Source organism: Rhodnius prolixus, unplaced genomic scaffold (assembly GCF_049639745.1).
Source record: "Rhodnius prolixus isolate KJV_2025 unplaced genomic scaffold, Rpr scaffold_3, whole genome shotgun sequence".
NCBI classification, from domain to species: Eukaryota; Metazoa; Arthropoda; class Insecta; order Hemiptera; family Reduviidae; genus Rhodnius; species Rhodnius prolixus.
Window position 1 is genome coordinate 36,401,219 of NW_027411603.1, and position 14,890 is coordinate 36,416,108.

At 30.1% G+C, this 14,890-nt stretch overlaps 2 protein-coding genes across 13 annotated transcripts in view; both read right to left on the reverse strand.

Annotated features, from left to right (window-relative positions):
- Nucleotides 1-1,422, reverse strand: part of norpA (no receptor potential A) — a 48,749-nt gene extending 47,327 nt beyond the window's left edge. For 2 of the 3 annotated variants that reach the window (XM_074124410.1, XM_074124409.1), the window contains exons 1-3: nt 864-1,422; nt 637-696; nt 413-550 (exon numbers count right to left, since the gene is read on the reverse strand). In XM_074124410.1, the coding sequence (XP_073980511.1) occupies nt 413-550; nt 637-696; nt 864-1,034 (369 nt within the window). In that variant the 5' untranslated portion in view covers nt 1,035-1,422. Of the gene's footprint in view, nt 1-412; nt 551-636; nt 697-863 lie in introns of those variants that run through there. The other variant, XM_074124413.1, reaches the window with a different exon arrangement.
- Nucleotides 1,423-5,611: 4,189 nt separating this feature from the next.
- The window catches only part of LOC141452433 (uncharacterized protein CG43867), a 488,462-nt gene continuing 479,183 nt past the window's right edge, over nt 5,612-14,890 (reverse strand). For 9 of the 10 annotated variants that reach the window (XM_074124579.1, XM_074124583.1, XM_074124582.1 and 6 more), the window contains 8 exons: nt 12,555-12,772; nt 11,852-12,029; nt 10,724-10,879; nt 10,363-10,602; nt 10,099-10,232; nt 9,815-9,944; nt 9,197-9,406; nt 5,612-8,456 (listed from right to left, as the gene is read on the reverse strand). In XM_074124579.1, the coding sequence (XP_073980680.1) occupies nt 8,289-8,456; nt 9,197-9,406; nt 9,815-9,944; nt 10,099-10,232; nt 10,363-10,602; nt 10,724-10,879; nt 11,852-12,029; nt 12,555-12,772 (1,434 nt within the window). In that variant the 3' untranslated portion in view covers nt 5,612-8,288. Of the gene's footprint in view, nt 8,457-9,196; nt 9,407-9,814; nt 9,945-10,098; nt 10,233-10,362; nt 10,603-10,723; nt 10,880-11,851; nt 12,030-12,554; nt 12,797-14,890 lie in introns of all 10 variants that reach the window. The other variant, XM_074124580.1, reaches the window with a different exon arrangement.

Here is a 14,890-nt window from a genome sequence, read left to right on the forward strand (position 1 = left end):
ATACAAATTTACACTTCAGCGTATGTACATGAAAGAAGTATAATAAAGCATGCACCGGGGGGGGGGGGCAGTTTTGGTACCATTACTTACAAAGGTAACATTAAGACACAAGCCTCAGAAAAATATTATGAAATGTTCAGTTTTAAATGAAAGTTGAAAATAGCAGCGACACAGGTACCGTCCCGAGGATTGTGTAATAATTATTAAATATGGTTCAACCACAGAAATTAAGAATTTTACAATAACAAAAAAAATATATAAGATCTTATAAAATCGTCCACTTTTTTTTTAAAGATATATTCCAATTTTAGACGTTGGGAGTAGTTGATAAAAGTTGCATTATGTTCAACAGAAATATACATATACCTGGCTAGAAGCCCCACAATTTACGAATACGTATTTAACAATTTACCTTAGCAGTGGCTGCATCAGGGCAAACTACATGCTGGTAATTGATGTTAATGTAGTCGGTACCACTACAGATCGTGAGTGACTTTTCTTCCAGATTTTCCCCATTCTTGTTGGCCAATTGTGCCAGAAGTCTTGAATCCTAGCAATAAATAGAAAAAAGGCGTAAATGTAACTAGCGAATTGGGAATTACCGAAATAATTTATAAAGAACGAAAATCTAAATACCTTTGGTACACCTCCAGCTCTAATATCACTAACTTGACACAGCTCGATAACGTCTCCTTCCTTTAGAAGAAAAAAACAGTAAAACAATATGGTTTTAAGTCGCTTATAGCAGAAAATGTTATTTGAATATATCAAATATATATTTGGTTATAAAACCCATAACTAAAAACAGAAGAACTCTTCTATATATATATATAAAAAGTAAAAAAACTCAAAAGTGCACTTACCCTTCCTTCACTCTTCCAATAAATGAAGAACCCATATTCATCAACTTTGAAGAGGCAATTAGGCTCGATATCACTGGAATCTTTGTCTTCATTCCACCGATCAAAAACACAACCTTGTAGAAGAGGTTCAGGCACTGGTACATGCCAGTTGAACTCAAATTTTTTAGTCATTATTTACTATTTCAGGTAATTACAATCCATTGATTATGGGCAAAACAGAGTGTATTAGACGAAGCTGCACACCCTCAACATGGTCAATAATTAAATCTGACATGTGGAATCCGTTGGCACATAATTGATGGAAACAAGTGTTCCAATAAAAAAAAAGAAGTATATTTTATCTATAAACCGTCATCAGTGATTTTTAGTGGGGTACGCCCCACATCAATACATATATTTCTTTAAAATCATTTTTAAACGTTTCTGGCACTAAAAACATACTAGATAAGCGAACTGAAATCTAAAAATGAGTAACAGTACTTACACTTTCGCAATATTCCTATAAGCATAATAATTACATTAACCCCACTACAAGCCTACCATTTTGACAGCAGTATAGTGAATGGGAAGGCGCATGCGCCTTGCCCGTGTGTGCCAGCTAATGACCGTGAACAGTACTAGAGTTCGGCTGACACCGGAGATTCTCGAGTGGAATCGCTATTCTTTACATATCCTTGTAAAAATCATCCGGCTACTGACAATTTTCGAAATTGAGCTAGAATTCATGGGAATTACTTGTATTGGAGGTCTCTTGAACACGAATAAAAAAGTTTTATCGCATGGTCAGTAATTTTTGTGTGTGTTCGAGTAAACAGAATACATCAAAAAATAAAACTTACAAAAAGCTTAAATTTTATTGTTTTTAAACAATTATCATTATATGAAACGTGGACTCCAGGTTTCTTATATGTGGGAAGATCGGATCGAAACCAGTTCAGACAACTAGATGGTAGACCGACTATACAGAAGTATTTTTAAGTTTTTTATGGTTTTCATTAAACTTCGTACACTATTTTTTACCCAACTAAATGCAGCAGTATTTTCCTACAATTACCACCTGTTGAATAGTTTCCGTACACAAATTGCAATGGATTCATAATTAAATTGTATAATTGGTGCTTTGACCCTCCAACCATTCATGTCCGCTTAGAATCTCTGAATAGATTCTTATATTTCCTGCACACTTTATAATATCACAAAGATTGAGAAATAAATGAATACTTATATAAAATTAGCTACTAGAAAATAAAACAGATCGACGGGATAGGAAATGGACCTATGGCAGTATGCAATAAGCGTGGTAGTGGCTTGATCTGCCCTCTAGGCGAGCTATAAAAATCAAATCATTGCTCCAAACTTCAGAAAAGGGCAACTCCTAATGAGTAATTACATCACTTCTCACTGCTTTTTCTTTGCTGGCAATTCAAGAAAGAAACCGTCCTTGAGTACCTTCCGGTTACAAACCTTTTTGTGCCATTTCGTAGAGCTTTTACTATTTTAGTCAATGAGCTACAATTTGACCTGTTTTGTTTTTTAACGGATCTTTTTTCCATCGTAAAATAAGAACTATATACTCAAAATTGATTGTTCTTTCATCCAAGCAAAAAAAATAAAAAATTAACGATTAATATTATTAACCAACTTAAAACATAAAAAAAGTACTTAACATTTTAAAGTACCCTAAAACATTTGACGTTTTAAAGTAATGGAATTACACTGAAGAGGGAAGTTAATTTTAAGCCAGCTAATTGTGAAAGTTTTCACAATTCATTAAACTCAGTCTTTACTTTAGACTTCCAAGAATTTAAAAAAAATCTAATCCGAAGAGGTTAAGAAGAAATTAAACATGACAGCGATTGTTGTTAGCCAATGCCTATAAAACTCACTTCGAATTCAAAAAGAAAAGATATACAAGGTGTCCCAAGCTATATGGATAACGACTTTTTTCGGAAACTAAGATAGCTAGAAAAAAACTAAAAAATACGTGTTCCCTTAGTTTTTGTTAGGAATCCAAATTTAATTTGTAAATTTTTTTCGGTGCCTCCAGAAGCGAGATACAGACACCAACTTCATTTTTTCAAATGGGAAGGTGCGGTTTTTATTTCAGAAATAGATTCCTCTATTTTTTTAAAGACAAATTTACTTGAACGGTTTTTTTCTGTGAGCGATATTTTAGAAGTTATGAATGAAAACATGATTCTTATAAGAAATTTCAAAATTATAATATTTAACGGTTTTTTGATTGAATAAGAAGCAAAGTACTATTTTATTATAAATTTTACTCCTCATTAATATTACAGATCATGCTCGAAATGGCCTCCACCATTAGAGATGCATAGACATGCTCTTTCCTGCCAATTGTCCCTTACTGCCAAAGAAATAGATTCGGCTATAACCGACTTACAGGTATCTGTTATTCTCTGCTTTAGTTCATCTACAGATGCAATTCCGGCTTGATTCTGATGCACCTAGATTTAGAAATGCTTTTAGGTAAGCAGAAATAAGGAAAGAAAGAAAACAGTTATGAATAATCACCTTGTTTTTCAGGGATACCCAAAGGGAATTTACAAATTAAATTTGGATTCCTAACAAAAACTAAGGGAACACGTATTTTTTAGTTTTTTTCTAGCTATCTTAGTTTCCGAGAAAAAGTCGTTATCCATATAGCTAGGGACACCCTGTATAATCCGTAGTGATTAGGTGGCAATTTAGTCAGAAATACAATAATGAAGTTAAATGTTAAATGATTAAATCTTAATGCTTGTAAGGGGGAACATAATAGGTAAAGAGAAAATACAGTGCTTGGGATTTGATTTTAAGGCTTGTAAGAAGGTAGCCAATTCAATGAGAATATTGAAAATACATTGTTTGCAAAAAGTAGTCTTAATTGCCGCAAAAAGGATCAACGAAGGTGCTGTAAACAACGAGGTCTACAAGGTAATATTTTTATTTTTCATCATCTGTAATTGCAGAGTTCTGTTTTTCATGGAGCCGTAGCATAATATATACAGAGAGAGAGAATGTGTGTGTGAGAGGATCAGAGAGAAAGAACTCTCTCTGATGGATCTCAAAATGAGTATTTCTTATGAAAATTTAAGATTGCTAATGCATGACTATAATGTAAGTAATAAATGTTTCTACTAGAATCTATTTGGTAAGAGCAAGTACACATATTGTGAAATTATGAAAGAATTAACTTAAAAGTTTCCATAACCAATTATTCTATATACCTAATGACATAATAGAATGCAAAAATAACTTAAAAGCTCGTTTTGGATTTAATGGGATGATACCATATAACTCAAAGCACGTTCAGAATGTGAATGGCTTCCTTCAATTTGTACTTTTCCATCTTCATTATACCAATAATTGGATTAAAGAAAAATTGATTTCTCTCTTAAATTACTCTTAAGATAGATTAAGGAAATTCTAACATGCAACACAGTAGAGTGTAATTTATATCAATTTTTATAAAATGTTTTTTTAATTTATTTGCAACTCCCATAAAATGATTATTCTTTTCGAAATATTGTCGTTCAATCATTAAAGTTTTATGTATATATTTTAAATCAACCTAATTTATAATTGCCAACGGCTCGGCAAAATTTTTTTCAAGGATGAAACAGTACAATTGGGCTTTTTTAAAAAACCTATTAAAAAAACTATTAATAAAAATATAAATACCTAATTAATTTATTAAAAAAAATTAAATTTAATTATTTTCTTGATTTAAAAATAATTATTAATTATATTATTAGTTTGAATGAACATAGGTCTGAACGTGAACAAGTAACTCAAAAATACCAATTCTACGAAGGACATTAAAGTTAAATTTTCCGTATTTCTGATTTTTTTTTCTTCTATTGGTTTCCGTTTTTTTCCCTTTGTAGATTGGTACTTCTAATCAGTGTAAGTTTCTATTTTGTCTATAATGTTTATCTTCATTACACAATAAGATTACTAAATGATTATACTTATGCGTGATGTGTACCTGATGTACTTCATGCTCTGACCAAGCGGAAATTAAAATATTTTTTCCTTCAAATTAAAATGAACTTTGAAGATGGATGAAAACCGGAACCCAATGCTGATAATACTTTGAGTAATGATTAGCTGAGAGGTTAGTGGACACCAACGCTAATCTGCCATTTACGTTTTAGTTGCCTATCCTTATATTTTCTCTTCCCTGGAGCCTCCTAAAGCCAATGTCCACTGATTTTTTTCACAAACAAGAAAAAATTCTCCGCCACAGTGCTCCAGGTGCTAATGATCTAAAAAAAATCAGCGATACTCTCTGCATCACTTACCAAAACTTGAATCACTTGAACCAAGCACTAAATAAATATTATGTTGAGGTACCTCTAGCCTAGAGCACTCACTCTAGAAATTTTACGTTAAAATCCTTTAATACAAAGTTTGAAGAAACAATTTTTCAGCTTTTTCAAATGTCCTTTTAGGACAAAATAACCTGTTTGTTTTTAGTTCTTCCACCTTATTAGGCCTCGCCAGTTCTACTGAATCATGAGGCTTACCTCAAACGCGTCGTTTTTAATTAACGACCAGTTACATGCCACTACATATGCAATATTCAAGGCACAAACTTGAAAATTTCAAATTTGAAAACATTAAAATTACAAAAGTGCGAACTACCGTAGAAGAAATAATGGTGAACCCACATCAGGTGTGGTTTTCAATTGCAGCAACAGTTTGCTAGAAAATGGTTAGTAAAATGTTTGAAATTACGCAAATCGAATGACTATCTTTATTTTCACAATAGTATAAAAACACACATTAGCACTGCTGACTTTATCAAAATAATATAGTGAATTGTAGTACTCTTCCTCTTTTGTTAGATTTCAATTTTCTCTTTTCAATATAATATAAATAATTAATACATGTCTTAACAATTTAGTTTTTGCTTTTCTTTTCAAACAAACAATTTTAATTGTTAATTAATATATACACCAGACTAGATTTACAAATTAATAATTGAAAATTTACATAATTTGATGCCCAACATAAGTCTTCACATTTATGCTCAATGAAAAGCAAATTATTAAACAATCTTCTTTTTGTATCTTTCGTTTGTATATAACAAAACTATATACTTTTTTTTAGGTAATAAAAAATAATTTATTTCTTTAACTTAATAATAATATTTTTATTTATATTTACAAAAAAGAAGTAAAGAAAAAGGTACCTGATGTGATGAATAAGCAATAACTTCCTAAGGAAAAAAAAAAAAACTAAAACTAAAATACTTTGGATTTTAAATCAATTGAGGTTCATCAAATCTAAAAATTTAAATATTTTCTTTAATTATTAAAAAAAATTAAAAAAAGAAATGCCAATTATGTTATAATTAAAAATATTTAAACATCCTTCAAAAACAAAACAAAAAAAAAATCTATTAAAATCTTGTTTTTATAATTTGAATTTTTAGGGAAATATAATTCTCAGTGTGGCTTTTTCATCAAATGGTAACTTACAAATATAATCTAGCCAAAAATGTTAAATATCTATATCACAAAACCATCATGATTACAACGCCAGCACAATTATTAAAATATATCATTATTAAGATTTTACTTTCTGTTACTGTGTTATTTTAAAATTTGATGTCATTAGTTAGGAAAATGTTGATGAAAACATTTTAATATGAAAATATGATGAACAGTAATGATTACCTGACTTTGAAAAGTGAAAAATTATTTTATTGATACAAGTCTAAAAAAATAAAAATAAAAATGAGTACAACCTTTGCTTTTGTTTCACAACCTAAAAGACAACTTTGAATTAAATATTCCGACAGCATAAAACAAAAAGTAAGATTTAGAACTCGTATTAAAAGATAAAATTGTTTTCAATTAATAAAAAATGTAAAGATCATCAATTCCTTACCACTTCTCTTTAAGGAAATAAAATAAAATTTGAAGATCATACTTTGCAATTCAAGAAAATGAGCCAGTGAACTCCAAGACCGACGTAGAATTATAACAGAATAGGAAGTTTTGTATTTTATTTAATGTTGGCACTAAAAAAAATATTAAATTACCTGCATTGTGGTCTGCTAGTTAAAAAAACAATAGAAAAAGAAAAAAACCAGCATAAAAGTAAATTTCTTAGAAGGATATTTTTATTGGAAGCTCAATGATGACACAATGAATAGCAAATGCTGAAAGGAAAACTGCTTCTAAGCATCTTAGACTTTCTCAAAGAGTATACCTTCAGAATGGTTCGTTTTGTAAACAAAATTTTTGAAAATAAAAGACTGTATCTGAAGAAAGACTTCAAACAAACTGAAAATTCCAGACCACATTAAGTTTGATATACAGCTCAATATTCTAGAAAATAAAATAAGGATTTTTAACTCTTGCGAGAGATGAAGACAGAAAAAGATTGGGAAAATTGATCAAGGCCACCAAAAGCTACCGTCTTCCACACCTGTAAATTGTCAGAGCAAGAGAAGTGATCATTATTATTAGAAAAATACCAGTTTTTATAGAGTTAATGGTCTTTTTTTTTTCAAAATCCACGTAAACAGTAGTTTTCTAAAAAGTAAATTTAAAAGTAGAAATAGAGGAAACTCAGAAAATGAAATTTAAGCAAAGCCACTACAATTATCTTGTTTAATCAATATTTTAAATTAATTTTTTTAATTCTTTTTAAACAATAAATGGCGTAAACTGTAATTTTGATCAGTTTATTAAAAATCCGAGGACTTATAAAGTACTGTCACTGAATAAGAAATATTTTTAAAAAATAAAATGTCTTCTAGAAAAATCTGCTTTTAAATCTACCAAAAGGTTTTCTCTCTCTCTTTCTTTATTAATAGCTTTGCTTTCAATAAATGGTGCAATAATATATTAACACTTTATTCTTTTAATTTTGAAGGACTACTAGCAGTAAGGATGCACACCAGACAAGCTGGTTCAAATTTCTTTTTCATCACAGCAAATCATTAATTTTTTTTTTTTACCAACTATGGTAATTAAGACACCTTGCAAAAAACATCTCCCTTTTATGAATTATCGTTCTTAATCACTACCAAAAACTATGAAAGAAACTGCAAAAATCATATAATATTTACTTCGCTTACAATTATTATTTAAAAGAATAGCTGTCTATATATTTTTCAAAAGCTATCACTTATGTTTTTTTGGCATTAGTTGTATTATTCTATACCATATATTTATATATAAATATAGATGTACATGCTATTCCTATATAATTTTCATAATATAATAGAAAAATATATATACATTCAACCATGCTGAATTGTATATACAGTAAATACAATATTAATAGTATAACCTGTACACAACAAATTTTGCAATAAAAAAAAAAGCAATAAATGGCGTGCTGCTTTTTTCCAGTATGACAATAAATATCTATATTTCATTAAATTGGCATATCAATTTAATGTCATGTATCATTACGCTTATGAGAATCAGTTCTATGAAGCTGATGATCGGGTGTTGCTTTTAAAATATCAGGTTGAGTTGTTCTGGTTAAAGTGCCAGCTAAAGGAGTACCTGATCCTCTACCGAGGGCATTCATATAATCTGCGATAAGTAAAGTAAGTTCTAGAATCTGCAACAATAAGAAGACGATTATATTATATTTATGATTGTTTGATGTCATGTCTTATGTTAAAACATAAAAATGAATTAAATCGTTAGAATAAATTCAAATAATTTCAAAAATCGAAATAATTTTCGTTTCTGAGCTAAGGAGACAAACATACACACACCAATTTGTAAAAGTAAATTCTATAATTAACTTGTTAATGTCAAACAGAATTTTACACTCAAAATACCCAAATCATTTAGTTGATGTGAACAACTTTTGGGTTTCGGAACCCACAGACAAACTAAACACATTTTGTCGAAGCTGCAAAATGTAAGAAGTAAATACTAATAGAATTGTACCAAAAATTTTGAAATGTGAATTCTTTCTGAGTTTGATAGCCGGCAATGCTTACTCTACACTTTAGACCATAGTAAAAAGGAGAAAAGTTGCAAGAGTAATCACAACCATGTTTGAATTCTAATCTAAAATGTAATTTTCTAGAATATACAAAATAAAATAAATTGTTTTGTGTCATAATTCGGTAAATACTGTTCAGTTAGATAACTTTTTTTTTTTAAATATAAACATTTCATGTTTTCAATGTGTATGTGGTTTGCTTTATCTTCTTTTATTTTTTAAATTTCGTAGTGATTAAGTCCAGTTTACCACAACAAAACATCAAAATAAAAAGAATTTTAATTTATAGTTTTTATAAACTTATAATTTTTCAAAATTGTTAAGAGAATAAAGTCAGTTACTACCTTTGGTTTGCTGAGAGCAAAGAGAAGTTTCTGCGATCCAAGTCCTTCATCTGAATTCACAACCAGCATAAAATCATCTTGACAACCGCCAAAAGTTAGTACGCTAGTGTATGGATATCTTGCCAGTGGCTGCATTGTACCAAGTTCAAGAAGTGTTACACTTTCTTCAGCAACGGCCACCCACACCATGCCCCATTCACTTTGTTTTAACTAAATAACAGTATAAGATCATCTTATAAATACAAACAATTGAACTTTTCTAATAACTTAATTTTATATTTTGACGTTAATAACAATGTAACACATGTCTTTGCGTTTTTGGTTTAATTGAAATCATTAAACTTTGAAAGAGAAGTGTCTTTCAGGTTGGTTTCCGATCTCATCAGCAAAAATAAGTAGGATCCATATTCTGCTTATAGCTCAACTTCGTTTCTTTAGAATGCCACTTATTCCTAAAAATTTGACTTATGGAAGAGGAGATGTAAGCATGTAGTATCCAATTACTTGCAGACGGATTAAAGTGGAAAATTAGGGATTATACATTGAGTTATATTATTATTATTTTTTAAATCATCGAAATTTATTTCCTCAAACAGTAATTATAAAGATTTACTTTACCTTTGCTTGGAAAAGACTTGCACCGAAATATGGCCACTTTCTAGTGCAGGTAAGATATATTCTAACACAATCTAAGGGACCCCGTCCTTTAAGAGACATCCATTTTTCTTGCAGGGCACTTTGTAATTCCCTAATAATAACACAGACAAAAATTAGAAGCAAAAAAATTGCTTAGCTTAAATTCTTAAATAATTAGTTCAAAATAAGATTCCCTTCAAACCAAGGTCATTAATTAATTTAAAAAAGTATATATTTTTCTAATAAGATGCGTTTTAATAACTTACTTTAAAGTTTCTTGTGCCAATCCATCTCTATATCGGTAAGGATAAAATTTATCTAATGCTTGAAGAACCTGCAGGTCTCTAACATTTCCACCACTACCTCGAGCTTTTTCAGTATGGTATTCTCCAAAATCAATCTGTCAGAAGTTTTATTAAATTAAATAATACATTTTTTTTTTTTATTTATTTATAGATGGAACAATTTAGACTTTCGAGGAAACGATTAAGAATACCATACACAATTTTTAATTTAAGAAAATATATTACCTGTGCCATGAGTGCTGCTAATTCTAAAGCAAGTTCTCTGTTTACTGGAAACCTTCCTTGGACCACTTGATGATTGGTCTGATAGCATAAAAGTAATCTTTCTCTATCAGTTTCCATTTTGGCCGCATGCCGCCAATATAGTCGGTTCTTATAAACAAGTTGTATAACCCTGGTGGTTTCAAATTTACCAGATCCTTTCTCTCTTAAAGCTGTTTCCCACTTGGATATTACATCGCACAACTAAAAATATATGCATATTTCTTTAAGAAGTCTACAAATGAGCCGTAGAGAGTAAATAATGTTCAATGTAGACATAAATAAAAACCCACAAATTTACAAATGACATCAAACTGGAAATTACCTTAGCTTGAGGATCGATGTAATGTTCCAGATCTTTCTCGATAGGGTCATCGCTAAATAAAGTAAAACCTGAACTTGAAGATTCTCTGCACCCTATTTCTTGGTTAAGGGTAGACATAAATTCTTCAATCGTTGATGATCCATCAAATCCTACAACCTAAAGCATGACAAAAGAATTATTGATCTACCATAGGTCTATTAATGCTGATGGTATACATATAACTGTAGATAGTAATGTGCACTTCCTCTTTCAGATTAGCTATGGAATAAAAAAAATGTTTTTAATTGGGTCTCGAACAATCAACGTGATTGGGTTTCAACCGCTGTGCAAGATTAGTCTTCACAACCAGGTATGCTGCTACTTGTAGAACCCTTAATTTCTCAACAAAGGATTTTTTAAATCCATTTGAAAAATTGCCCTCTGTCTGCTCGCCTTAAATTGCGAGCGATCTATATAGGGGAATATCTTTCATTACCTCATTCTCTATATCTTTCATTCCAAGGACAAATGCAGCGAAATTCAGAAAAAGTATAGCCAGTTGCCCATGTACATAAAGGAAACAAGGTTGATTCAGCATAGTGAAAAGTAGCAAGCTGCAGTACTGCATCGGGTAACAAAGGCCAGCACTTATCTTCCACGAGAATCGCGAAACGCTTACCAAACAGGCTTGATAAAACCAAAAATTTAATTTGGTTAAAGTTTCAAAAACTTTCTTTGTTAATAACACTATCTTTATTAAAGAGATATAGAAAAAAAATAGAAATGAGGCATTAAATTTGATGAAATAATAATAATAACAATAATAATTATAATTTGCCTTCTTAAGAAAAATAATTAAGAACATAATAAAAGACTTAAACTTATTTAAATTAGATTTTTTTTTTCCCATTCAGTTAATAATAGTGACTCGGGACTAAAGTAGCACTTGGTGTTGCGAAATTATATTTAAAAAAAGAGAAGATTTATTTCTGTTGACGTATTGTATTTGTAAAAGTACCTCAGTGTTTTTTGAAATGTTAAAATTCTTTTAGATTACGTTTAAAATAAACTATTTTGAAATAATAATTGATGATCTATTGCCCTAATAATTATTTAAAAGTAGAGAATTATACAGCAAATTATACTTACTTGATAGGTACCATTGAGCAAATGAACTGGAATTGAATGGGGCAGTGAATGATGGTAAGGATTTTTCAGCAGTATCGAAAGAACTTCCATTCTTGAAGGCTTAGCCTCTCTTCCACCATTTTGAATTGTCCTCTCTAAAGCCCTCTCACAATAAGCTGCATATTTGCCACACTCAGTCCTTAATAAAGTAAAATAATAAGTAAATCTAAAACTAAATTTGATTATCTACTATCTTAATAGTGTTAAAAAAAAGATATTCTTTGGTAAAGTTAACTGAAATTCGTTGCGGCGATTCGCTATTATTAAAATTGTCAATCGCATCCAAGCATATTGTCTAGTTTTTTTTCTGGCAAAATATTGTGGTTATAAATTTATTTTATTATTATTCATAATAATAATAATAATATTATTATTTTATTTTTTGAGTGTTCTCTCTTTTTTAGTGGTCTCTCGTAACAGACAAGAGTGTAACAGTGACAGTGAACTGTGAGAAGCACCTAGAAAGAGAATGTCTAAGGGCCAGCAGCTGGATTCGAACACGGGATCTCCGCGAGGGAATCCAGTATTCGCTAACCACCAGCAAATCCCTTTTCTAAGTTATTTATTATTATTATTTTTATTTTTGACTCAATAAATCCAGTTAATTATTTAAAAAAAACTGTAATATTAAATCTTATCGTAAAAGAGTGTCATACACACTTACTTGCTATCAGTGTTCCTGAGTAGATGAAGTTTGAGGTACCATAGAAGTTTATTGTTTTTTGGCACAAAAAGAGAGACGGCCAATGCCAATAACTGCCATGCTTGGACCAGAGCAAAATTTGGCGGGTTCGCTTTGCACGAATCAACAGGTGCTTGCGGCGGTGGGGTAGGTAGAGGTCCGACAGTTGGTGATCCAGCTCCGTCACAAGAGAACAGCGACTGTGTAGCGCACAACAGCAATTGCTGAAAGCCAAATATCGGTGCCTAAGCCCCATTTACCCGCTACCCTGAATTTTCAACTACCACGATCGTTTGCAATTTAAAAGAAAATCTAATGTGCCACGTAAAGATAAATAATTTTACTTATCGGGCATTTTATTTAGAGATAACAGAAGAGCATGCTCCATTGTCGCTAATAAAAATAATTAGATAAATAATAAAAAAAGGGGAACCTATCCATTGAAATCCCGTAAAAGTGCCGTATTCATGCAGGAAACTAAAAGGTTCTTTTTAATAATGTATTTATAATTGTTCCTTTCTTTCTTTTTTTTCTTTTTTTAATTTAATTTGAACTCAATAAACTTAAAATAACTTTCATCTAATCTATAAACACCGACATTCAGCTTCAGCAAGGCATACACATATTTTGAACACTAATATATATTTATATATTTTAGTGTTCAATTAATAACATCAGAAACAAAAATAAAAAAATATTCATAATGGTATACAAGACAGTAAGTGTGTTGTAGTAGCAAAGTGCAACTAAGCAATACACATAATTTGCAATTAAAAAACATAAACTATCTGAGGTATAGCAAAACAATAATAATTCAAGAAAAATAAAATAAATAATATCCTAAGGATGCATTTTTCTTTAAAAGTGTTATTTTTTTTTGTGTTTTATTTTATTTAAAAGAACATATTCTTTTAAAGTAAATATATACTAGGTAAAATAACAGGTAATTTCATTACCACTTGTACCTATGTTGTAAGAAGTAATCCGTTATTTATTTTACTGAAATGATTAAAAACAATGGATTAACAATTCTAAAATATCAATCTTCTTCAAACTAGGAAAATCAACAGATCTCAACAATATGTAAGTAAAGATGAAAGATTATTTCACAATTTTCTGCCTTTAAGCAAAAAGCCTATAGAAATTGAGATTTTGGAACAGCTTGCTTTAATAAGTGTTCACGGATTCAATCTATGAAATTAAATATTTATGAACACATAATATAACAACAGATAATATAATACATGTAACTGAACAAAAATTCAAAAAATATAGTGCGAACTCTCGATAAGGCTTTCTTACCCTCAATTCACGAATTGTAATTTAGAATTTTAAAACAGAATTTTTAATTTTAACGTTTTGTTTGTCAAATTAAGAGCTTTATTTGCTTCTTCATACATAACTTTGTTTCCTAGAAAATCAATAACTTGGCAAATATAAAGACAAAAGAAATAGGCAATATTTTCTGTTACCTTTCCAAAGAAAACATTATTTATACAGAAAGTGCTTTAATTACTGTACACGTCTGTGGACGAGTAATATTTAATAGTTTGAATATGTTCTGCGTTGCACTTTTGTAGGGTTGATATACTATGTTTTGGAATAAACCTAATTTCTAAGTTAAGTATTCTATTGTGAGAGTGATTCTGGTAGAGATGTTTTGCTTGCTTAAGAAAACAGTTATCCTATTAATTATTTGTTTTCAATAGGTGCTTTTATTTCACTCTAACAAATTCTATTAGAATTTTATTCTTTAGGAGAATTGTTTGTCTCCTAAAGCGTTGTATGGTACGTTCTACAAGCATATGCTACTGTTGATGAATATTTCTCGGTTATCTGTTTGTACAATACCATTTTCTAGAGAGATTTACTTGTTCTTTTTTATTTTATGTTCAGAGATCTGAGAGGAAGAAAAATTATTGCCCATTCCAATCATAATTTGTTTATTATATTTTGCAACGCTTTTAAACTAAGGACTAGCTCATCTTCAGAACTAATGCTGGTGGACAATAACAGTGTTTTTTTACCTTTTTCAACATCAAAGGTTAATGTGTCTTTAATTCTCGACTGTTTAGGTGTTCAATTATGATTGAAATAGACACTTTTTTTTTTTCTTTTTGGTTTAATGATTCAGTAACCAAAAACTATGAACAATTTTCAAGAATCTGGTTTATTGGATGAAAATGGGTCTTGAAAATTTTTCTTTTTCTATATTAAAAACGTTTCGGCACGAATCCATGGGAGGTTATACTCAGCTGTGGTTATAATCAACTAGCTTTAATGAGAGCTGCTGCTGTTAGGCGTAACAAGAGCCTTCC